This window comes from Leucoraja erinacea, chromosome 11, assembly GCF_028641065.1.
Source record: "Leucoraja erinacea ecotype New England chromosome 11, Leri_hhj_1, whole genome shotgun sequence".
Taxonomy (NCBI): Eukaryota; Metazoa; Chordata; class Chondrichthyes; order Rajiformes; family Rajidae; genus Leucoraja; species Leucoraja erinaceus.
Window position 1 is genome coordinate 12,408,583 of NC_073387.1, and position 24,794 is coordinate 12,433,376.

Sequence of the window (24,794 nt, forward strand, 5' to 3'; positions counted from 1 at the left end):
ATACTGAGTTGGATGATCATCCATGATCGTATTGAATGGCGGTGCAGGCTCGAAGGGCCGAATGGCCTACTCCTGCACCTATTTTCTATGTTTCTATGAAAGGTCATTCACCTTTCCACCTCACTAAATGATTTCCCTACCAGCGATGTACTTAACAGCAAGACCAATACTTGGTGAAACTTGCCCAATGAACAAAACTAATTAAGGAAGCTTAGTCTGGAATGAATTCAGTAAATTGCATGGCCTTGATGGGAAGTTACAAGAATTACTGGGATACCCTGCCATCAGTGTCCTAATGGACAACCTCATCACTGTTCATTCACTGGTATTTTGCAGTGGATTATTGGAAGAGCTCACTAGAGCAATAAAAAAACAGACATTTTACTTTGCAGCAATTTTACGCTAGGTACCTGTATCACAGTGGTTATCCGTGATAAGGAATCCCCAGGACTTGACGGTCTGCATCTCAGATTTGTAAAATAGCTGGCTGCAGAGACAGTTGGTGCATCGTTCATGAACGTGTGAAATCCTTTCGATTCTCCCACAGTTCCAGTGGATTGGAAGGTGGCAAATGTAGCAAGAAGGAACAGTAGACCTCTTTGTCTGATATCAATTGATAGCAGACTTCAGGAATTCATTAGGTTTAGTAACTGGGCCTTTACGAAAACATAACCTGCACAAATTGAATCAAGATGGTTCCATGAGAGAAAAACTGAATCTGACAAATTTATCGGATAAATAGGGAGAACTACTGGATAGTGCACATTTAGATTTCTAAGGGGTATTTAACTTGATGCTGCAGTAAAAGGTTGTATTCAAGATATGAATGGTGGGATAAATATTATAGAAACATAGAAAATAGGTGCAGGAGTAGGCCATTCGGCCCTTTGAGCCTGCACCGCCATTCGATATGATCATGGCTGATCATCCAACTCAGTATCCCATACCTGCCTTCTCTCCATACCCCCTGATCCCTTTAGATCCCTTTAGCCCCAAGGGCCACATCTAACTCCCTCTTAAATATAGCCAATGAACTGGCCTCAACTACCTTCTGTGGCAGAGAATTCCACAGATTTACCACTCTCTGTGTAAAAAATGATTTTCTCATCTCGGTCCTAAAATACTTCCCTCTTATCCTTAAACTGTGACCCCTAGTCCTGGACTTCCCCAACATCGGGAACAATCTTCCTGCGTCTAGCCTGTCCAACCCCTTATGTATTAGATAATTAGAATGATGCAAAAATCAGTCAAGGGTAGGGTTGCTAACTGTCCCATATTAGCCGGGACATCCCGTTTTTTGGGCTAAGTTGGTTTGTTCCGTATTGAACCACCCTTGTCCTGTATTTGACTTCTACCACTTGGGTCGAGGGGGGAGTCGGGTCGGAGCGCCACGTCTGGCCCCGCCTCAGCCGTCCCGACGTATTGCAGCCCATGGAGTGCAGCAGCAGCAGCGCCTTGTCCGTAGCCCCGTCGGTCAGCAGCCCGGCCAGTAGTCTGACCTTTGGACCTTCACTTACCGCCGACACCACTACCCCTCCTTGTCATGGCCGATCATTTGACCGATCATTCAAAACTCCTCAGCTGGCCCGCCGTTTGGCCTTTGTGTGCAACCCCGCACCCGGGCCAACTCATCATTCACACAGCCATGGCCGAGTCGGTCAACGAATTGCCGTCGGGAATTTGTCCTGCATTTTGACCCTTTGTCCCTTATTTGGGAGTGAGAATGTTGGCAACGCTAGTCAAGGGGCTAAAGCAGATAGCAGATAGGCAGACTGTAACTGGTATGTTGCATCAAGGGCCAGTAACTGGATCCAACTAAATGTAGCTCTTCTTCAAGGCTTGTTTACATGATGCTAATTGGATATAACATAATTGATGAATTAGGGAATACTATTTGTATTAGGTGGAAATATATTGCAGTTTGGATTGGGAACTAGAAAACCACTTAAAAGTTGGAAATTGATAAGGAGAAAAAAAGCTGTCTTGGGAAAAACTGTTGCCATGTAACTTCCCCACAGTAATCTGACACTATTGTCCCTTAAGAACTCAGACTGTCAGTTTCACCATAGGCGGTCATTGTAATTGAGAACCAATTGCTTCCATTGACACTTGTGTAATGATGCTCTATTAAGCAATGTAACATACAGCCTTTAGTATTTTAGCTTGTGGTAACAAAAATAAACTTACAATTATCAAAAAGACAAATGTTTGAAAATTGTGGAAAAAATTACTATTATTGCGAGTCTGAAACTCTCTAGCCCTCAGCCCCATTTTGACATAATTGTTCTTTACAATAGACAATAGATAATAGATAATAGGTGCAGGAGTAGGCCATTCGGCCCTTCGAGCCAGCACTGCCATTCAATGTGATCATGGCTGATCATCCACAATCAGTACCCCGTTCCTGCCTCATCCCCATATCCCCTGACTCCACTATCTTTAAGAGCCCTATCAAGCTCTCTCTTGAAAATATCCAGAGAACCGGCCTCCACCGCCCTCTGAGGCAGAGAATTCCACAGACACACAACTCTCTGTGTGAAAAAGTGTTTCCTCATCTCCGTTCTAAATGCCTTACCCCTTATACTTAAACTGTTATTCTTATAATAATTCTTATAGTAATTATTCTTATAATAATGCAACGTTATATAAGGCAAAGTTTCATGGGAACACAACTATGGTGTTATTTACAAACTGCATTAACAGCAGATGAAGGGAACCGTTATAATTGCTGAAACTAACATGGTAAAAATAGCTGTAAGAAGAATCTAAAATGATTACATATGGGCAGTGTTGAGTGGGCAAACAGAAAGCAAATGATGGGTACTTGGGAGGTTATTCAATTTAGTACCGGGAAGAGGAAGGTTTTTTTTTAAAAGAGGGCAACAATTAAGTGCTGGTGTTCAGAGAGATTTGGTTTATATGTGCATGAATCTCATAAAGTTACAATATAGACACACTAAACAATAAGGAAGGCAAATGCTCTTGGTCTTATTGCAAAGGTGATAAGAAACATAGAAACATAGAAATTAGGTGCAGGAGTAGGCCATTCGGCCCTTCGAGCCTGCACCGCCATTCAATATGATCATGGCTGATCATCCAACTCAGTATCCCGTACCTGCCTTCTCTCCATACCCTCTGATCCCCTTAGCCACAAGGGCCACATCTAACTCCCTCTTAAATATAGCCATTGAACTGGCCTCAACTACCCTCTGTGGCAGAGAGTTCCAGAGATTCACCACTCTCTGTGTGAAAAAAGTTCTTCTCATCTCGGTTTTAAAGGATTTCCCCCTTATCCTTAAGCTGTGACCCCTTGTCCTGGACTTCCCCAACATCAGGAACAATCTTCCTGCATCTAGCCTGTCCAACCCCTTCAGAATTTTGTAAGTTTCTATAAGATCCCCTGCTCAATCTCCTAAATTCTAGAGAGTATAAACCAAGTCTATCCAGTCTTTCTTCATAAGACAGTCCTGACATCCCAGGAATCAGTCTGGTGAACCTTCTCTGCACTCCCTCTATGGCAATAATGTCCTTCAAGAAAGAAGCCTTGTATTTAGTATTCACCCATTGATATCAAGACCTTCAGAACGTCAGGATATCCAAAATCCCAGTGCTATCACTGTTACTATGTAGCAAATATAGCAGACATTTTGAATAATGTTCCCATGAATTACAATACAATAATAACAGGATGATATTTTTGAATGAAAAAAATTCAAGTCACCAGGTATCTTCCCTGCTGTTCTTTATGCAGTTCCATGGAGATTCTGTCTTCACCTTGGACGGCAGTCCTTGGTTTAGGCTCAGACCCAAAACCTGGGATTTCCAACAGTTCAACACCTCAGCACTTCACTGGTGTATCAACTAGATGCTTGTGATGATCTCTGTGGAGGGTCGTGAACCCATAACCTTCTAACTAAATACAAATGTGTTACCTATTGTCTGATGCAGCTAAATGTTAGCCAGAACATTTTTGCCAGGGCATTTTTTTTATAATCGTAGAGAAGAAGTCACCCGAAGAGAGGTAGAACGGTGATCCCTCAGTACAGACATGTCAGCATAGTTAGTGTCCATGCAATGGGATTCAACCTAAAAACCTCCTGACTTAGTGTGCAAACAATTGAACCACACTGACACGACAATATCAGGGATTCTTATTCACGGAGTCACTGGTGATCTTAGTGAGAAGACAAAATAAAGGTATCAGCAAGAGTGAGAGAATAAATAATGTACTCATTCGAAGATAAGGTGGAGAAAACTGAAGCTAAATGTCATGAGTCAGTCCAAACAATAAACTTTTGTTCTGGGGAAGTCATCATTGTAAAAAAAACAAAATGGAAATGGGCAGCATAAAATAGATTTAAATATCTCTTTCCTGTGGTGTTGTTGCAGAGTATTATATAAGCACGCAGAACTCAAGGGAGAATGCTATCTCCATTGCCAGCTGTAATAATATCAGCTTCTGGCTTCAGTACAATGGGAACAAGTAGCTGGAACATCTGCAATGTAAAAAGGAGCTGGGCAGAAACAGCTGAGGAACTCCCAGTTACAGGAAGATCGTACTGAGTTGTGGAAGTCAATGTATCCCAGGGCAAATGGCCCTTTTAATAACAACAATGTATAAATATCCTTTAAAAATCCCTGCAAATCTGACATATGGAGGATCCTGAAGGAAGGGCTGGGTCAACAGTTAACCCCTGTTATTGTGTCACTTGCTGGAAATGAACAAAAGATTAATGCACTAATTCTATTGCATCAGTTGTGACCGCAACAGGTTGGATGATTTACTGTTAATGGAATATTGGCTGTAACATGAGCTCCAACACTGTGTGCTGTACCCAATGAGGTGTGGGCTGGAGAAGGAATTCTGTTGCAGTCCAGTACCCTGGGACAGCTACTGCGATTTATTTTGGGGAGCAATCAATGTCTCCTTGTCTACACCCTGCATAACCGTGTATGACAGCCAAACTGTGCTGTCAAAGAAGGAGCATCCTATTGCACAGCATTGGAGCATCGTAGCACTCACTGAAACCCAGCCAGACCGTCTGAGCAGCGCAGGGGGAGCAGTGCGCAAAGAAAATGGGAGATAATCCTGAAGAGACCACATACCACAGTTCAAAAGAAAGAATCGGCACCTATCGGAAATAACTGTTGAACAAACACTGTGAACTGACTTACAGGGTGGAATTTATTTTAAATATTCAGTTAGTTTACGTAAGGAATAATAAACGCTTGAGCAAGTTTAAGTTCAGCGCAGCTGTAGAGCTTCTGCCTCACAGCATCAGAGACCTGAGTTTGATCGTGACCTCGGGTTATGTCTGTATGGAGTTTGCACGTTCTCCCTGTGACCGCGTGGATTTCTCCCGGGTGCTCAGGTTACCTCCCGCATCTCAACGACGTGCGGATTTGTGTTTCAATTGGCCTCTGTAAATTGCAGGGAGTGCAGAAAGTGTGATAACATAGAACTAGGGTGATCGATGGTCATTGTGCCCGTTTCACTGCTGTCAATAATCAATGGAAGTAATCGAGTTGCAAGATGGGATCTAATATCAGGAGTTCTGCAAAACAAGGCTGACCGCATTGCTAAAAATATTCTGTTGTCTGTAATTTACGATGTCTTAAGGTTGTAACAGGTACAACATAAGTGCAAGGCTTTCTATTTTAAATTATCTTAATGGATTGAGTTACAAATGGAATCTAAATGAGGATCTACTGGCTTTGCTGAGGGCAAGTAAAACTAAAACAGTTTACCAAATCATCTTGATGAATTAGGTCATAGGGTGGTTACCAATCTGGTTACAAAACACGATGTGGAGAATTGAGGTTAAAATAGTTTATTTAATTCAGTTCACAGGATGTGGGTTTTCTTGTCAAAAGCAGCATATGTTGCTGAATCACAATAGAAGGTGACAAGGTGATGGTGAGCTGTCTTTTAATCTGCTGCGATGATTTAGTCAAAGATACGGCAATAGATGTAGGGGAAGGTGTTCCTGGATTTAGATCCAACAATGATGAAAGAAAAGCATATTCTTTCCAAGTCAGATTGGTATGTTTGTTGAAAGGGAATCTGCAAATGGCTGCTGGCCCCATGATCCTGACTCTCCTTGTAGTAAGGTCACAAATATGGCTGGGGTTGAGGATGGATTACTTCATTAGCTGGGTAAGATGACGGAGGTGGAGTACATGGGCAAATGTGCTCCAATTTGACTTATTCCACTTAAGTCAATGGGAAAATGCGTGGCGGAAGCAGTCTAAATGTGAAATTACCCACTTTGCTTCCAAAAACTAAAGGACGGGCAATCACCTGAATGGTGATAGTTTGGGGAAAGGGAAGACTTGAGAGTCATTATGTCATTGAAAGCAAGGGGCATGAAGGCTTGAACCAAACTGCAGTCACACCCTAAGGTTAGCGAGTGATGGAATATCCAATGAATCTATCCAACAGATATGAGGTATAGTAGTTGCTACCTAAATGGTGCTGACAAAGACTGTAGACGATAATGAATCCAATCATAGCATTGTTATACTGAAGACCATTCAAACAGGAGTCTGGTGAGGAATGTTGAGGGGTTGAATATAGTCAAGGCAGCGGTATAGATCCTTTCCTCTGTAGCTGTAACTAGATCTCCCAAAGGGAGAGTTCCCTTGCCAGTACCAAGTTAAAGACTTCTACTTGGGATGGGTGAACACCTTGAGTTGGAGGAGGATGAAGAGGATCCAGTTGTCAAGGTAGAATTTAAATAATGTGACATTTTAAAGGAGTAGAGAGCAAATTAAAATGTACAACTCTAGGAGCGGTAGTCGGGTTGCTACCTGAGGCAGCTACAAAATGGCAAGTGATTGAACAGATCAAAGCGATATGGAGGTTTTGATTCATGGCAACAGTATTGAGGAAAGGTAGGGCTATATTGTTGGGACAGGCGACACTTCAGCCAGTCTGGGACCAACGTAATTATTCAGAATAGAGCTTTAAACTAATGGTTGGGTGAGGGGCTCAGGGTTCAAGTGAGGGAAATTATATCTGTTTAAAAGGAGAGAACAACACTGTCCAGGGGTCCAAATAATCTTTCCAAGTGGGGCAGTGACACACTTGCATGTTTGCCAGTATTCATATTGTACCCTCCTCTACAATGGAGAAGCCAGTCGCAGGTTGAGTGATCACTTTGTGGAGCATCTGTACTTGGGAGTGAGTCTGACCTGCAGGGTTAATTTGCCATCCCATTCCCACTGTGATCTTCCTGTCCGTGGCTTTCTGTAATAAAATATACCACCCAGGTTCAAGGAACATTACTTCATCATCCATGTGGGTGGAGAATCAATGTCAAATTCTCCAACTTTCATTAACTCCCTCTATATTTCTTTGTACGCATGATGTCGGCTATACTTGTCATCTTTTTCTCCTTATTTGTGTATTGCCTGATTGTACAAAAATCCCCAAACTGCACAGATTAGCAACACCTTACACAGTCACATACACATCATCTTATTTTAACGGCCCCATTATTTCACCCCCATCACAGTGATTCCCTTTGTTCCGCCATCACACCGTAACGTTCCCTGCTACCGACGCCAACGGTTCTCTCATTCGGATGAAGGGTTCCAGACCTGAAATGTTGATTCAGCCGGTCCTGCTGAGTTTTTCCATCGCGTTCTGTTTTTATTTCTGCCTCGGATATATTCAGCGATCGAGCCTCCTCAGCCGTGTACGGTAAAGATTTCCAATAATTCATCTCCCTCTGGCTGAAAGGGATCCCACCTCTTTTCTTGTGGCTATGACTTCTAATTCTAGGCATCCCAGCAAAGAGAGACATGTTCCCTCTATCTAGTCTGTCAAGTCCTGTGGGAATACGTGGGCCTCTCATTATTCTTCTCAGGTTTTTATGGATACAGGGTCTAGGTTATATCCCATATCCCTTTCTCAGGAATCAATTTGCAGTTGCAGTTCTTGTTTTGCAAGTATATTCTTCCTGAGACTGGGGTGGGGGGTGGAAGGGGAAGCACGTTCATAATACCCCGGCTGCAGTCTCACCAGGGCTCTAAATAATTGTAGTAGCGTATCGTACTCCTGTTGTCAAATCCCTTTGCAATAAAGGCCCACATACTGCTTGATTTGCAAGTTGGACCTGCACATTAACTTCCAGTGATTCATGTACAAAGACTTTCGAGCCCACCAGGACATCAACCCATTCAACCTCTCACCATCCTATTGCTTCTATTATCATAAGGTCGTAAGTGATAGCAGCAGAATTAGGCCATTCGGCCCATCAAGTCTGCCATTCAATCATGGCTGAGCTATCTCTCCCTCCTCACCCCATTCTCCTGCCTTCTCCACATAACATGACACCCCTACTAATCAAGAATGTATCTATCTCTGCCTTAAAAATGCCCATTGACTTGTCCTCCACAGCCTTCTGTAGCAAAGAATACCATAGATACACCAACTTCTGACTAAAGAAACTCCTCCTCATCTCCTTTCTAAAGGAACGCCCTTTAATTCTGAGACTACGACCTCTCATCAGTGAATGGCTTGACAATTTTACATATTATATTTCATCAGTTTTGTCCTGCCCTATTCATTTAGCTTGTGCATATCTCCTTGAAGTGTCCTTACTGCATCCTCACTCAGCTTTGTATCAACAACAAATTTGAATACATTACACTTGGTCTGTTCCCCCCAAAATCGCCAACATTGATAGTGAGTATCTGAAGCTCTAGCACTGAGCCCTGTGACAACCCCTGACTTTCATTTTCCCAGAGCATGACTTGTTTATTGCTAAAAAGGACACAACATGCTTGAGTAACTCAGCGGGTCAGACAGCATCTCTGGAAAACATCAATAGGCGATATTTCGGATCGGGACACCTCTTGGCTATTCCTGCTCTGCTTTGTAATTATTAATTAATTCTCAATCCATGCCAATAACCTATTGCGACCTCCATGCTAATTCTGTCTAACGGCCTCTTGTACGACATCTTATCAAATCCTCTTTGCACATCCTTCTTATTCCTTTTGGGCCAACATCAAGAAATGAACTTATTTATTAAACGTGATTCCCATTTCATAAATCCACGTTGACTCTGCTCAGTGCTATTTTCAATGTGTCCCGTTACTTGTAATAGAATCTAACGATTTCTAACCACAGTCCCTCATTCTCCCTATCTCTCTCCTTTCTTAAAAAGTGAATCTGTTTTCTACCATCCATTCAGTGGAGCCTGTTCTAAAATCAATGGGATTTTGGAAGGTGACAAACAGTGCATCTGCCATCTCCAAATCAAACTCGGAAGCAACTCTGGGTGCAGGTGAGCAGATTTATTGTGATTTATCCTAGTGATTTATTGCATTCCATCCTATTTATTTCACTATTTTTTCAAAAAGTGAATGCTCTTTTCTTTCAGAGTCTCATTTTCTCTAAACTATTATTTTCCACTTCCTCCATAAATTTTTCGTACTCATCTGTGAAAACAGAAATCATTTGTAAAATTTCTCTCCTATTTCCTTATTTCCCCTTTATAACTATGTAAAGAGAAAGAGAATGATAAACTAATTTATGGTTTGCAATGGGACAATGACAGAAAAAAATATAATGTGGAATAGAAATGACTGAGGCATTATGCAAATAATTTTCATTTATCTCCTCGATATAATATAGTTCTGCTAACGTGATAATTACCGTAGGAAGAATCCTAGTGTTTTAGGGCAACACAGTGGCACAACTGGGCAGGTTGCTTCCTCACAGCACCAGAGACCCATGTCAATCCTGATCTTGGATGCTGTCTATGTGGAGCTTGCATGTTCTACTTGTGACCACGTGGGTTTCGTCCAGGTGCTCCAGTTTCCTCCCACGTCCCAAAGATGTGCGGGCGTATAGGTTGGTTGCCCTCTGTAAAATAGAATTGTCCTTAACACGTAGGAAGTGGGTGGGAAAATGGGATAACATAGAACTAATGTGAACGGGTGATTGATAGTCTGCGTGGATTTAGTGAGCCAAAGGGCCTGTTTCCATGTTGTGTCTTAAAATACCCCATTATAATGTCAAAGGTGAAAAGGAGGTTTGTGGCTAAAGTGCTTTGGGCTTGCAATAGCAGGATTTTCAAAAAATAATCATGAATCAATACTACTACTTTTTTTAAATAGCAGAATGCCAAAAAATTTGTATAGTCCAAGAAAAAGGTAGCCATTTAATTGTAAATAGCTCAATGAAAATGGCCACAGTTTAACAATTTAAGATAACATTTTAAATTCTCATGTTCCATTGCTTTCTGGGCTTATCTCATCTCTATCACCGCTCGGCATTCCTCCACTTCTGGCTTTTGCTGCATTTACAATTTGCACCACACTACTGGCCCACTGTCAACTCTCCAAATGACATCAGTTGCTGAGCTTATGAACGTTTCTTTATGGGAAGAAACACAGTAAGGGGAGAAGGACCTGTGGTGAGAGTGAAGTAGCTAGGTGAGTGAGACTGGAACAGTTCTGGGTTTGACTGGAGCAAAACACAAAGTGCCAGATGAAAGTCAGGCAGCATCTGGGGAGGGAATGAACAGGCAGCACTTTGGGTCGGGACCCTTCATCAGACTAATTGGAACTGATCTTCTGGGTTTGATCTTTCTTTGCCTTCCAGTTACACTGCATATCAATGACGTAGCCTAACTGAAATGGTCCGTGTCTGAAAGAGAGGAAGGGCAATAAACATTTCCATCAGATGCTGGACCTCTTCTCCCTCCATCTCCACAGTCCACATAGCACCGTATTGCTGCACTTTGGGGACCAGCTGGATGAACCAACTCAAGGCAGGGGCTGTGTTGTCTGAAGTTTGACATTACAGTGATCGTATTGGTTTGGTTGGGGGTGCCCGGTTGTAGCTGGCGGCAGGGTAACCTGTGCTTTGGCATCATGATCGAGAAGCAGGTGGGGAGGGGTGGGAGGAGGTCCAAAGCAAACAGCCGCCTCAGTCTAGCGTTTGTGATGGGCATGTCCGTCTGTGCAATAGATTTTGGACAAAAAACAATCCAGTCTTTTTGCTTTTACGTGTGCACAATTAACAAACTAAAACGTTAATGGGCTAATTTACTATGGTGTTAATGACAGCCCTAGTTTCAAACAGGACAATTTTGCATCAAGGAAGGGCTTAGTTAAAATGATTTTTGGCGTTTGGATCGAAGGAAAGACATTTAATGCAGCCAAGTCACAAAGCATGTGAGCACCTAACCTACTGGACACGAGCCAATTTCCCTCTACTAACACTCTCCTCTGCGTAGCGGAGTTGGCCCTCACCCTTAACAACTTCTCCTTTGACTCTTTCAACTTCCTCTAGATCCATGACGTAGCTATGGGCACTCACATGTACCCCAGTTATGAAGAAGGGTTTCGGCCCGAAACGTTGCCTATCTCCTTCGCTACATACTGTAGATGCTGCTCCACCCGCTGAGTTTCTCCAGCATTTTTGTGTATCCCCAACTATGCCTGCCCCTTTTTAGGGTATGTTGAATAATCCCTGTTCCAGTCGTACACTGGCTCTATCCCCGAACTCTAGCTCCGTTACATTGACGACTGCATCAGTGCTACCTCCTGCAACCGTGCAGAACTCACGGACTTCATTAACTTCACCATCATCCTGCACTCAAATACACAGACCATCTCCGACACCTCCCTCCCCTTTCTGGATCTCACCGTCTCCATCACAGGAGATAGACTATCGACTGACGTCTATTACAAACCCACTGACTCCCACAACTATCACGACTACACTTCTTCCCAACCTGCTTCCTGCAAAGACATGATCTCCTACTCTCAATACCTCCATCTACACCGCATCCACGCCCAAGATAAGGTGTTCCATACCAGGACCCATACTTTAGGGAACCGGGGTACCCCTCTCCCATCATAGATGAGGCCCTCACTCGCGTCTCCTTGGTACCCCACAGCTTCTCCCTATTTTCAACAGGGGCAGAGTCCTCCTAGTCCTTACCTTTCACCCCATCAGACATCACATACAACACACAATCCTCTGACATTTTCGCCACGTCCAACAGGATCCCACCACTAGTCACATCTTCCCATCTCCACCCCTTTCCGCCTTCCGCAGATATCGTTCGCTCCTCAACTCCCTGGTTAACTCATCTCTTCCCACCCAAACCGCCCCCTCCTGGGCTATCTTCCCCTGCAACATCTATTGCCATACCCCCTTCCTTGACTCAGTCCAGGGACCTCGACAGTCCTTTCAGGTTAGGCAGAGGTTCACTCATATCTCCTCCAACGTGATCTACTGTGTCCATTGTTCAAAATGTGGACCCTTACAGATTGGTGAGACCAAACGAAGACTGGGCGATTGTTTTGCTGAACACCTTCGCTCAGTCCACCTGGACCTACCTAATCTCCCGGTTGCCAAATACTTTAATTCTCCTTCCCATTCCTACACTGACTTTTCTGTCCTGGTCCTCCTCCATTGCCAGAGTGAGGCTAAACGCAAATTAGAGGAACAGCATGTCATATTTCGCTTGGGCAGCTGGCAGTCCAGAGGTATGAATATTGATTAATCTAACTTCAAGTAACCCCGGTATTCCCTCTATCTCTCTATCTCTCCATCCACCCCCCCCCACCAAGTCGCACCACCTTCTTGTTCTCACCTAGCAAACAGCCAACAATGGCCTGTTTCCTTTATCATCGTTACTTTTTTGCATATCTTTCATTCATTTGTTCTATATCTCTCTACATCACTGTCTAGATCTCTCGTTTCCCTTTTCCCTGACTCTCGTCATCCAGAGATGCTGCCTGTCCTGCTGAGTTACTCCAGCATTTTGTGTCTATCTTCGGTTTAAGCCAGCATCTGCACTTCCTTCCTACACAGACACAAGATGGAGAAGTGTTTGTGCACATTGTATAAAATTATTTTAAAGATATTATTTTCTGGTTTGTTATAGCACAATTAACATGTTAGAACAATGAATATAGTTTTGCATGTTGGTTGTGCCGACCAGCAGCAGCTCCACTAGCCTTCTTCCAAAACTCTTAAGATTCTGGAAACTTCCCAACAGATGAAAAGTAGTAAATGCCACATTTAAAGAGGCCAATAAAAATGGAAACTGCACCACTACTGACTACTGACATGTATTCCAAAGAAGAGTCTCAACCAGAAAAGTCATCTGTCCATGCATGGTGGCGCAGCAGTAGAATTGCTACCTTACAATGCCGGAGACCCAGGTTCGAGTGCTGTCTGTGTGGAGTTTGTACGTTCTCTCCGAGATCTCCAGTTTCCTCCCACAATCCAAAGACGTCCAGGTTTGTAGGTTCATTGGCTTGGGTTTGTATACTTGGTAGAAGCATAAATTGTCCCTAGTGCGTGTAGGCTTGTATTAGTGTGTGGGGATCGCTGGTCAGTGCGGACTTGGTGGGCTTAACAGTCTGTTTCCGCGCTGTATCTCTAAACGGAACATTCTCTCCGCATGCATTGCCTGACCTGCTGAGTACTTCCAGCACTTTACTTGCTCAAGATTCCAGCATCTGCAGTCTCTTACATCTCCACTGTCATCTATTGTCAACAAAATACTAGATTCAACAGCATTGCAGGAGGGTCTACCATTGCCGACTACACTGGCCCACAGCTCATCCCCATCTTCCAATGTCCAGCAATCTCTGTCCTTGTCAGTGATAACCACACCCATTAACGAGTCAAGACTGCGTTGTGCTGTAAATACTCTGTAATTGCTAGTACACAAATACCCCATTGTCGAATGGTAATAACAAGGGCCTGCATGTGCTGGTTTACTGGCGGAGTAGACTTGATGGGTCGAATGGCCTATTTCTGCTCCTTGAACTTACGATAAAAGACACAAAATGCTGGAATAACTCAGCGGATCAGGCAACATCTATAGAGAACATGTCTGGGTGATGTTTCGGGTTGGGCCCATCATCAGACAGATGGGTAAAGGACAATATTCCATTGATCACCAGGGACATAAGCTTCTAAAGTTTGTATTTAACTGGTTAGTCTCAGTTCTTAGAAATACAAAACGTTACTACACTAGGACAACGGTAACAAGGTCTAAGACCATACATGGTTGCAAATGAATGTAGTGTAACAAACAACAACTGCTGTGGTTAATTAAAATAAATAAAACCTGAGTTAACACTACTGGTATTGTCTTTGAAAAGTCAGAAGTACAGCAGAACCATTTTATCGTGAGAGACTAAAAAGTTCTGAACAGAAAGTAGCATTCATTGTGATTAATGTTCAACTGTTGATAAAGTGAACAAGAGGTAGAATGCATCTTTTGTTGGAAGCTTCCATTAAGAAAAAAAAGATCCCGTCTTGGTTTTCTATGTTATAGAAACAAAATTGGGAGATGGATTGGGTTACAAACACATTAGTCAATATCCAGTAATGCAGTCGAGGAAAGGAAGGGGAAAAGCCATCATTGCCACATCAATACAGACTCAGGGTGGTCCATTCTATTGTGTAAGAAGGAACTGTGGATGCAGCTTACAGCGAAGATAGACACAAAATGCTGGAGTAACTCAGCGGGTCAAGCAGTATCTCTGGAGAAGAGGAATAGGTGACGTTTCAGATTGAGAAGAAGGGTCTCAACCCAAAACATCACCTATTCCTTTTCACCAGAGATGGTGCTTGACCCGCTGAGTTACTCCAGTATTTTGTGTATAACTTTGGTCCATACTATTTTCCAGTGACTCCAGAAATAAATATGTGGGGGACAAGGTTTACACAAAGTCTAGCTTAGATGTCCGCAAGTCAAATTGCTCAGCTACGTTTAGGTTGAAGGTTTGTCAACCTTCATTTCCATGACAAGGCACATACAGACACACACACACACACAAATGGAAGAGGGGAGGTGCTGTGTGAATACAATTGCATTATTTAGCTTTGTAGGCTATATCAAGTACAAATGGAACCATGGCATCCAAATTCAACTTTCGAACTCGCCTAGATTTCTAGTAAACAAGCAAATTATTGGAAATTGGCTTCGGTTGGAAAGTTATTTTCAAAGACACTTCTTAAAACACATTTTTGTTGGGCACAAGGTTACAGTTCAGTTTAGTTTATTGTCACGTGTACCGAGGCACATTTGACCATAGCTTCATTAAAACTTGCTATCTTTTTTATTAATTCCCACAAAAATCTCAGCAGACTACAGAATTTTAATTACTAACTTCAGCACAATTTGAGCAAATACCAGGGAAAACATAATTTACTGTTTAATTTCTGTGGTTTAATCTCCCCCTTAATACTTGCAGCTATAAAACCATCAATTACAACATCAGGGGGACTTTTGCAGAAGGTGAAATGAGGTACAATCCAGCCCAATCATCTGGTGAGTGAGCTCGGAGGTAAATGGCAGGTGGATTAGTGTTTGTTTTACCTCCTCTCTGCCTGCTCACCTTTCCTCCTGAAGGCTGGGAGGGGATGAGCACTGGCTAATATTTATATGCAAGTCTCAGCAAGGAGCGACAGCAAGTTATACAATCTCCAAAGCTGAACAGGTCCTTACCCAACAGCATCAATGACGGAGGCAGGTCAGTAAAGCTGCAGCCTCTCCCTATCTGCACAACTACTGGCACAGAAGCAAGTTCACACCACTACCTGGATGACTCAGACTTAGGAATGATCATGGTCCAATGTCTTTGCTGTTTTTTCACAAGGCTGTTTAATAGTTTAATTTAGTTTAGAGATACAGTGCAGAAACAGGCCCTTCGGCCCAGAGTCCACGCCGACCAGTGTCACCATTACACTAGTACGCACTTCACACGAGGGACAATTTATAATTTTTACCAAAGCCAATTAACCTACAAATCTGCATGTCTTTGGATTGTGGGAGGAACCCGGAGCACCTGGGGAAAACCCACGCAGTCATGTGAAGAATGTTCAAACTCCGTATACAGATAGCACCCGTAGTCCGGATCGAACCCGGCTGTCAGGCAGCAGCTCCACCGCTGTGCCATCGCTACAATAGGTTCAAGTCAAATTTGAAACAGACACTCAAAACTATTCAACAGGTTTTTTTTTTATTGAAGGTCATGAATAAAGAGCAGTGGTTGTTATATTATCACAATCTTTGATTAAATTCATTAGAAATGCTGGGAGTTTTCCCCCCCAGAGGACACAGAAAATCGGCAGGAAATAGTGAATCTTTGATCGTCATTCATAAATTTGGTGCAAGGACTAAAATACAACAAAATATAGAGTATCTTCAAGTAGATTCTACAAAGTAACAACAAAAAAAAAAGACACCTTACAGTCACTCCTCACCCTGAAAACCATCAGCGAGCTAAATCACTCACGAGGCTGACCTGCTTTGCCTTCTCTCTACATCATCAGCAACTGGTCTAATCCTTTGCCCAATTATAAAATCTAGGCCTCAATTCATAGTGATCATGAGCTTGTATTTCACCTCAGCAGAGAACACTGAAGAAAAGTACAACTCCCACCAGAGCAGCTTCCCTCCTGAATAGCGATCACACAGCCTTTCACAAAGCCCAGAAATAGACATCCTTTTGAACACTGTGCACCCCTTTACATTTTGCTTGATCTCTAAGCCACGGGGTGGGAGTGTAAAATGAGACAAAGGGAAAAGAGAGAGAATCTAACTAAGCCATTAATCATAGCTTTATTGAAATAATGCGAAGCTGAAAATAGGAGTAATTTCAGGGCCCTTTCAAATATTGTTTGTGAATTTCAAGGGCCCGTTGCTTCTGCTCATCTATTCCTCCTCTGACTCGTTTGCTTCTGAAGGCACCATTTGGTTATCACAGAACTGTCTCCGGAATACATCACACAGAGTTTATTGCAGATGCACTGGAGGTTTGAGGGCTTGTGCATGTGGAGTGTAGTGACGTCGATACAGTTCATCATCTGAGGAGACCCAGGTGGCGAAGGGAGAGCAAGAGGAATGGCACAACTTTTCCACCTGGACCTAACCCTTGCTGTCCTGGGTAAGGCAGGTTCACAGGTCCCAGCCCACAGGACAACCCCCAATGAAACTGTCCAATCTAGTAGTGTAACGATGGGAGCTGGTGGGGAAGAACAATCTGTGAAACTTTGTATTTTGTACTCATGGGTTTGCATTTTAAGGCGTAATTCATGGGGTTAAAAGATCCTGATATTCCTTTTCAGTTTTCTTCAATCATATCCAAATCTAAATCCTCGCAGGAGCGATGGAAGGGAAAGGCCACTGTACTACCACAATTCTTAGCATCCTCCTCTTCCTCACTTTCACTCAGCGTTTCGATCCAGCAGCTTCTTGTTGGGCAGTTGTGCAACAAATCTGCCCTGAAGTCTGCAGTGTCCAAGATGGAGACGAGCGACTGGTCCACCAGGGCTTTCCTTTCCTCTGTATCTGGGCAAGCAGGACTGCTCAGGTTTCTTCTCTGCAATAACATTAAAAAAAAATCAGGATGTTTACAGAGCAATGCACAACAACCCATGCATTTGAAACACTCATGCAATACACATTATTAAGAACCACATCTAGACCACATTATATATTGAAGGCACTGAAGTAAAGATGATCGAAAGCTTCAAGTTCTTAGAAATAAACATCACCAGCAATTCGTCCTGGATCAGCCACATTGAAGCTATGGCCAAGAAACCACACCAACGCCTCTACTTCCGTAGAAGGCTTAAGAAGTCTGCCATGTCCCCAACAAGCCTCGGCAATTTCGACAGATATGCCACAGACTGAGTTTTATCGACTTAAAGGGGAACAGCTCCATCCAAGACTGCATAAATTGCAGAGTTGTGGATATAACTCAGACCGTCACGCAAACCAACATCCCTTCTATTGACTGCATCTACACTGCATGCTGCCTCAGCAAGGCCACCAACATAATCAAGGATCAGTCTCACCCAGGACACTCCTTCTTTTCCCCTCGCCCATCAGGCAAGGAGTACACAAGTTTGAAAATGCACACCTCCAGATTCAGGGTCAGTTTCTCACCAGCTGCTCTCAGGAAACTGGACCATTACCTCAAGTGCTAGTGTGCGGTCCTACCATACTGGATACCCGACTTATCTTTAATCAGACTTTACATTGCCCTAAATGTTGTATCCTTTATCTTGATTGTAATTATGTATAGTTGTCTTTGACTGCATAGCACGCAAAAGCTTTTCATTGTACTTTGTACAATAAACAAAACTAAACTAATATTTGCTACAAACAGTAATTGAAATTTCAACTGGTTCTCAAAAAGCCCACAATGATCATAAATATAAGGCAGAAATAGAGTATATCCCAAACAGCAAAGGTTCATTTCCGACCTCTCTTACCATGGCCACTTCTAGCTTCTGCTCCCAGATTTCTACTGTTCACTCTTGGCCGTGGTTTATTTATTGAATTATTGAACACTGACCTTGTCTTATTTCCCATTCCTCTCAATAACCTTAATCCACGAATAAGGAGCTTCAGTTTGAGCACACTATTGAAATTAGTGAACTGGTCAACGAATGAAGACTAAACTTCCTGGGCAGCGAGTCTTGTCTACATACAGTGAAGGATCGCTGGTCAGACACCCACTCTACTGGGATTTTGTACAATGTATCAATTGCACACTAACCCTTTTATTCAAAGAGTAAATAAGCAGCACTGACGGATACATTTATTTTAGTAACCAGTACAGTGCTGTAGAGGGGATAATTGAAGAAATTGAATGCTTGTAGATTAAACTAAGTGAGCTGCTCTATTTCTGCACTACGTTTTAAGTGATTCACCCCACATTTCCCCATCACACACTATACCACAAGGAGGAGAATTTAAAACATTATTAAAATTTTAAAATTATTTGAGCCCTTTATAAAAAGGTATCGTGTTGGATATTTTCCTTTTATCTGATTCAAATGGAGATAAATCAGAATATATCTTCAGAGGTGGAAATCTATGGGTGTAACATTCAATCCTCGCCCATAGGTGGTACTGTGGAGTAATAATCATCATCACACAATGGGGTGATACTTTGCTCTTCAAGCCAGACGGATGCCCTTTGAAGGTGGGGTAGGGAATGGGAAATCTTGTGTTAACTGCATGCGATCATGTTTAAACTGATAACTACCTTACAGCCCCTGTCCCACGATGCGAGTTTACCCAAGAGCTCTCCAGAGTTTGAAAAAAAAAAATCAAACTCGTGGTACTTCATCACAAGTATTTTTTTACTCTTGGAAATTTTTCACACTGTTGAAAAAACGTCACGAGTTTCCGCATTTCCCGAGTACCTGCCGTTAGCATTACGAGCCGCTACGAGACATCCACGAGCTACGTACATTCTACGTACTTACCACAAGTCTGATTTTTTTTTTAAGCTCGGGAGAGCTCTTGGGTAAACATCGCATCGTGGGACAGGGCCTTAACAATCAAGTGAAGTCAAGTCAAGAGAGTTTATTGTGGACAGCGTGGACAAGCTTTGTAGACACCCCACTGTGTGTTTTTACCCCGCTATCATCTCCCAATAAGAACTCCAGCTTATGGAGAATGTAATAACAAGGAACTCCAGATTTGGTTTGCACCAAATACAGACACAAATTGCTGGAGTAGTTCAGCAGGTCAGGCAGCTTCTCTGGAGAACATGGATAGGTGATGTTTCAGATCGGAACCCTTCTTCAGACTGGATCCTGTTTATGGATCCTTATTGAAAGTCTCAGTAGTTTAGGATACGTGGAATAATTCCAGAGATGCGGAGATTCATGTAGACTTGCATACACTTTCACAGGCGTTACCCCTCACATTGTGGATGAAGTTAATGGCAAATATTTCAAAACTCATTAGCTAATTGAAGAAAAATAAAGAATTGATCCAGTAACTCTACTGGTTCAAATGACTTAATTGGTTGTGATGTGCATTGGCCCAGAGTTCAATGAAAGGCACCGTGTCAACCCAAGCCATTACTTCAGTGACTTCCCTGACCCATGTGGTACAGCCTTTACACTGTAGCAGTCTTGACATCACTTGGAGGGGGGCAGGGACACTTCTTTCCACAAAAAAATAACAGAAATGGATAGCATTGAAAAAATACCTTCTGGTAAGTGATTGAAGAGAAGGGGAGCTGTGATGTGACCAGTCATCAGCCCTCATAGCTAAGGTCCAGTGCATGGAACAGACACTGACAGGGGAAACGGAATAGTCTGGTGCATCTCAGAAGCTTTCATATATTTACATTGGACTCATTTAACAAACAGAAAGAAAGAAAATGACTAACAACTCATGATGTTCATTAAATAATGCCAGTATATTTTGAGAGAGGGAAAGGACATTTTTTAATATAATCAGTGAGAAAAATCACCCAATTGTTTTTGCAGTGAGAAATCAAAGGAGATCCGAGTCTGCGGATGATTGCAAAAGATAACAGAGCCTTTCATACCCATCCATCTCCAAGCCCCAACCCTTTGCTGGGCCTAAAATACATTCATGATCAGAGACCCACCCCGAGTACCTCTATGGAATTGCACAAAAATCATATTTTGCTTGGTTCTTCCTCCCCCCTCACAATTCTTAGGTGGCAGTAATCGTCCTTTCAACCAGCCGTCGTCAAAAGTGTGTTTAAATGTACTTTACTGCAAATAAAACAAATGCAAATAAAACACCAGGCACAGGCTGATGTGCGACTTTCAAGGAGGATAAAAAGTGAGAACGTTACGTCGCGGCTTTTGTTAGCAAGGATACCGACATGGTGCGAGTGGCATTTCCAATAAATTATACAACCAGCTTCTTCACATCCCTCAATAAACAGGAGGCCTTGTATCCTTGTGATATATATAAAACGTCCACCAATCATTTAATTGTTTTGGGCTGTTGTTTCCCTGCTGCTGAGAAACCATTTATCAGCACACTCCAATTAAATTACCAACAGGGAGAGCGGAGAAGAGTGTTGAAACCTGGAGTCATTGCAAGGCCAAGTGTGGGAACATCTCACAGTTTCAATGCTGATGGACAAAGGATGTGAAGGAGGTTCCTGCATTTTTGCAGTGCAAGGCTGATCCTGGTCCTCTGGCTCAGGGAAACAAAGCCAGCTGTCTAGAGACTGTTGTGGGCTTTGGAATATTTTGTTCACTGGCATGCAGTTTCTACTGAAATGTGCCACACATGATGATTCTGTCAGAATACGCTGCTATTTGTGCAGTTATATATCAATGCATGGAAGTCCAGATTTGGTCGTGCTAAATTCAAATGCCCTCACCTCACTCTCGGAAATTGAAACTCTTCCTCTTCAGCTGCTTTTGTTCAAGGAAGTTTCAATTTTAGCCCAAGTACCTTTCTAACTATAGACAATACAGTTGGTTTCTAAAATGATCAGCGAGTCATTTTCTGGCAATTTTCAGGCAATGAAACAAAACAAAATTACTATGGGATTGCAATTACAACATGTTTGAGTAACAGCATTCTTAAGTGGCTACTATAAAATAAATCCCTGTGTTATTTTAAAATATATCAAAATTCCATTTGGCAAATAAACAGACTATTTTGCATAGGCTGTTTACATCGGCTGAGGGACACCAGCTCAACTGAGGTCTCCACCCCTATCAAATGTTCACCAGCAAGCAGCTGTATTTAAAATAGCTTTAAACAACATTTCAGATTCCCCCCATTTATCTAAAACATGAAAGCACTCCCAGGAAGATGAGGAAGAACTTGGGACAGTTCAGCACAGGATCAGGTCCTTCAGCCACAACGTCTGTGCCAAACATGATGCCAAATTAACTAATTTCATCTGTCTGCATGTTTAAGTTTAAGTATGATGTTGGCAAGTGATCCATATCCCTATATTCCCTGCATATCCATGTGCCTATCTAAAAGCCTCTTAAATACCGCTATGGTATCTACTTCCACCACCACCTCGGCAGTGCGTGCCAGACACCCACTACACGGTGTAGAAAACTTGCCTTGCACATCTCCTTTAAACTTTCTCCCTCTCACCATAAAACAATGCTTTCCAGTCTTTGACAATTCAGTCCAGATGAAAAAGGTCCTAATTATCTACGCTTCTCATAATTTTACATATTTCTATCAGATCTCCCATCTCAATTCAATTCAATTGCCCTTTAATGTCATTCAAACATGCAAGTTTTGAACAAAATTTAATTCCTGCAGTCATAACAGCAAAAAAAAGACCAAAACACACAATTAACGCAATTCCACGGAAACATCCATCACAGTGAATCTCCTAACCTCCTCACCGTGATGGAAGACAAAAGTCTTATCTCTTCCCTGTCCTTTGTTCTTCTCCCGCAGTCAGGCAGCCAAACTGCAACGTTGAGGCAACCGGGGCTCCCGATGTTAAAGCCCTCGGCAGGCGATGGTAATTCCCGCTACCGTTTAAGCCGCGCCGGGCGATGTAAGGCCCTGCTCCGCGACCGATTCAAACCCCTCGATTTGGGCGGGTGACGTTGCCGTTGCGGGAGCTCCAAAAATCGGTTTCCCACCAGGGACCTGCGAGCTCCCGATTTTACCGTCCACAGGGCCCACGGCCGAAGCTCCGAAGTCGGGACACAGCCGCAGCGCCACCACAGCTCCAAAGTCAGCCAGCTCCGCGATGGTGAGTCAGCAGGCTCTACGACTGGAGCCTTCACGTCGATTCCAGCTGGAGGCCGCCAGGCCCCAGCGACAACGGGGACACGACAGGGAAAAGGTCGCGTCCCCGTTCAGGGAAGAGATTCAAATTTTTCCCCCACCCACCCCCCGACATATACACAGTTAAAAATAAACCAAAAACATACTCCCAACAAGATAAAAAGAAAGAAAAAGATAGACTGACTGCAGGGAGCCTCTGCCACAAGGCGCAGTCACTATCCCAAATGCTACAGATAAAAACAAATCCAAATTTGTCCAACCTCACCTGTTAGCCAATTCTGGTAAACTGTTTCTGCACCTTCTGTGGAGCCTCTACATCCTTCCTGTAATGGGCAGCCAGAACTGCACGCATACTCAAATGTGATCTAACCAAAGTACTAAAAAGCTGCAAGGTGATTTCCTGACTTATTCTGAATGCCCCAACTGATGAAGGCACGCTCCATCACCTTCTTTACCATTTATCAACTACTTCAAACACATTCTCTACCATTTTATAATACCCATGTTACGACATTTAGTCAAGGACTTGGGGCCCCAACATCGCTCTTTACATTAATGCTGTAAGGGCCCTGCCAATAACTGACATATGAAATTAAGTACTGCAGGCAACAACAGGTCCCTCCCCGACGAGGTCAATGCGTTCTATGCTTGCTTTGAACAGAAATTAGGAAGAAGGATGCAATCTTCCCAATGGCCTGTGGTGTGCCGGTACTCATGGTCACTGTTGCAGACATCAGATTGGCCTCCTGTGGGTGAAAGCGCCTTGTCCAGACAGAGTCCCCGGCCACGACCGCAAAACCTACGTGGACCAGCTGCACGCACTCCTAATGGAAGCTCAATGGACAGAACACTTAGCCCAGATTGTAAAGGGAAACGGAGCATGAGGATTAAACCAGAGAAGCATCATGACACAAGCCACAAGCAGTAGAGGCTCACCTTGTATAGCAGGAGGTGCAATGAGAAAATAATGGAATTGTATAAGCATCCGAGTCCAGGAATTAAGAAAATTGGACAAAAATTCGCTGACATTCACATTAACCAGGTAGTGAACAGGATTTTAGGCATATAATAAAGAAGATTGCAAGCTTCTGAAGTACGAGTTCTTCCACATATTTCTGACATCCACATCTTTCAGAGGTGAGATGCCATTATATCTAGAAATGGTTAATACTCCATTTCTGATATTTCTAACACTGTGTAGGAAGGGACTGCAGATGCTGGATTTCCCCGAAGACAGACACAAAATGCTGGAGTAACTCAGCAGGACCGGGAGACGATGATCAAGAAAATGTCGAGTGGTTCATTGATTCATTGAAAAGGGGAGATGCAACGAGACCTGGGTGTCATGTACACCAGTCATTGAAAGTAGGCACGCAGGTGCAGCAGGCAGTGAAGAAAGCGAATGGTATGTTAGCATTCATAGCAAAAGGATTTGAGTATAGGAGCAGGGAGGTTCTACTGCAGTTGTACAGGGTCTTGGTGAGACCACACCTGGAATATTGGAGGGGAGTACAGAGAAGGTTCACCAGACCTGGGATGTCAGGACTTTCATATGAAGAAAGACATAGACTCGGCTTGTACGTTTTAGAAGATAGGGGGATCTTATAGAAACTTACAAAATTCTTAAGGGGTTGGGCAGGCTAGATGCAGGAAGATTGTCCCGATGTTGGGGAAGTCCAGGACAAGGGGTCACAGTTTAAGGATAAGGGGGAAGTCTTTTAGGACCGAGATGAGAAAAACATTTTTCACACAGAGAGTGATGAATCTGTGGAACTCTCTGCCACAGAAGGTAGTTGAGGCCAGTTCATTGGGTATATTTAAGAGGGAGTTAGATGTGACCCTTGTGGCTAAAGGGATCAGGGGGTATGGAGAGAAGGCAAGTACAGGATACTGAGTTGGATGATCAGCCATGATCATATTGAATGGCGGTGCAGGCTCAAAGGGCCGAATGGCCTACTCCTGCACCTATTTTCTATGTTTCTATGATGGTTGAGGGGGAAGATGACAACAAGGCATACAAACAGTCAAATTAATCACAACAGTGAAACTAAACAGAGAACTAGGGTGGGCGAGGGACGGAGAGAAAGGAAATCAAGGGTTACTTGAAGTTAGAGAAATCAATGTAAGCTGCCCAAGTGAAATATGAGGCGTTGTTCCTTCAATTCCAACACTGGTCTCACCAGTATTCTGCAATGACTGCAGTGTGAAAACAAGTGACTTGATTAAACTTGC

The 24,794-nt window shown here is 43.1% G+C and overlaps 2 protein-coding genes across 4 annotated transcripts in view; both read right to left on the reverse strand.

The window, feature by feature from the left end:
* Positions 1-24,794, reverse strand: part of LOC129701458 (C-terminal-binding protein 1) — a 302,130-nt gene that overhangs the window by 182,999 nt on the left and 94,337 nt on the right. The gene's annotated exons all lie outside the window — the stretch shown is intronic.
* fam53c (family with sequence similarity 53 member C) overlaps positions 15,994-24,794 on the reverse strand; it is a 115,605-nt gene continuing 106,804 nt past the window's right edge. For all 3 annotated transcript variants that reach the window (XM_055642650.1, XM_055642651.1, XM_055642649.1), the window contains one exon: positions 15,994-17,376. In XM_055642650.1, the coding sequence (XP_055498625.1) occupies positions 17,119-17,376 (258 nt within the window). In that variant the 3' untranslated portion in view covers positions 15,994-17,118. The remainder of the gene's footprint in view (positions 17,377-24,794) is intronic.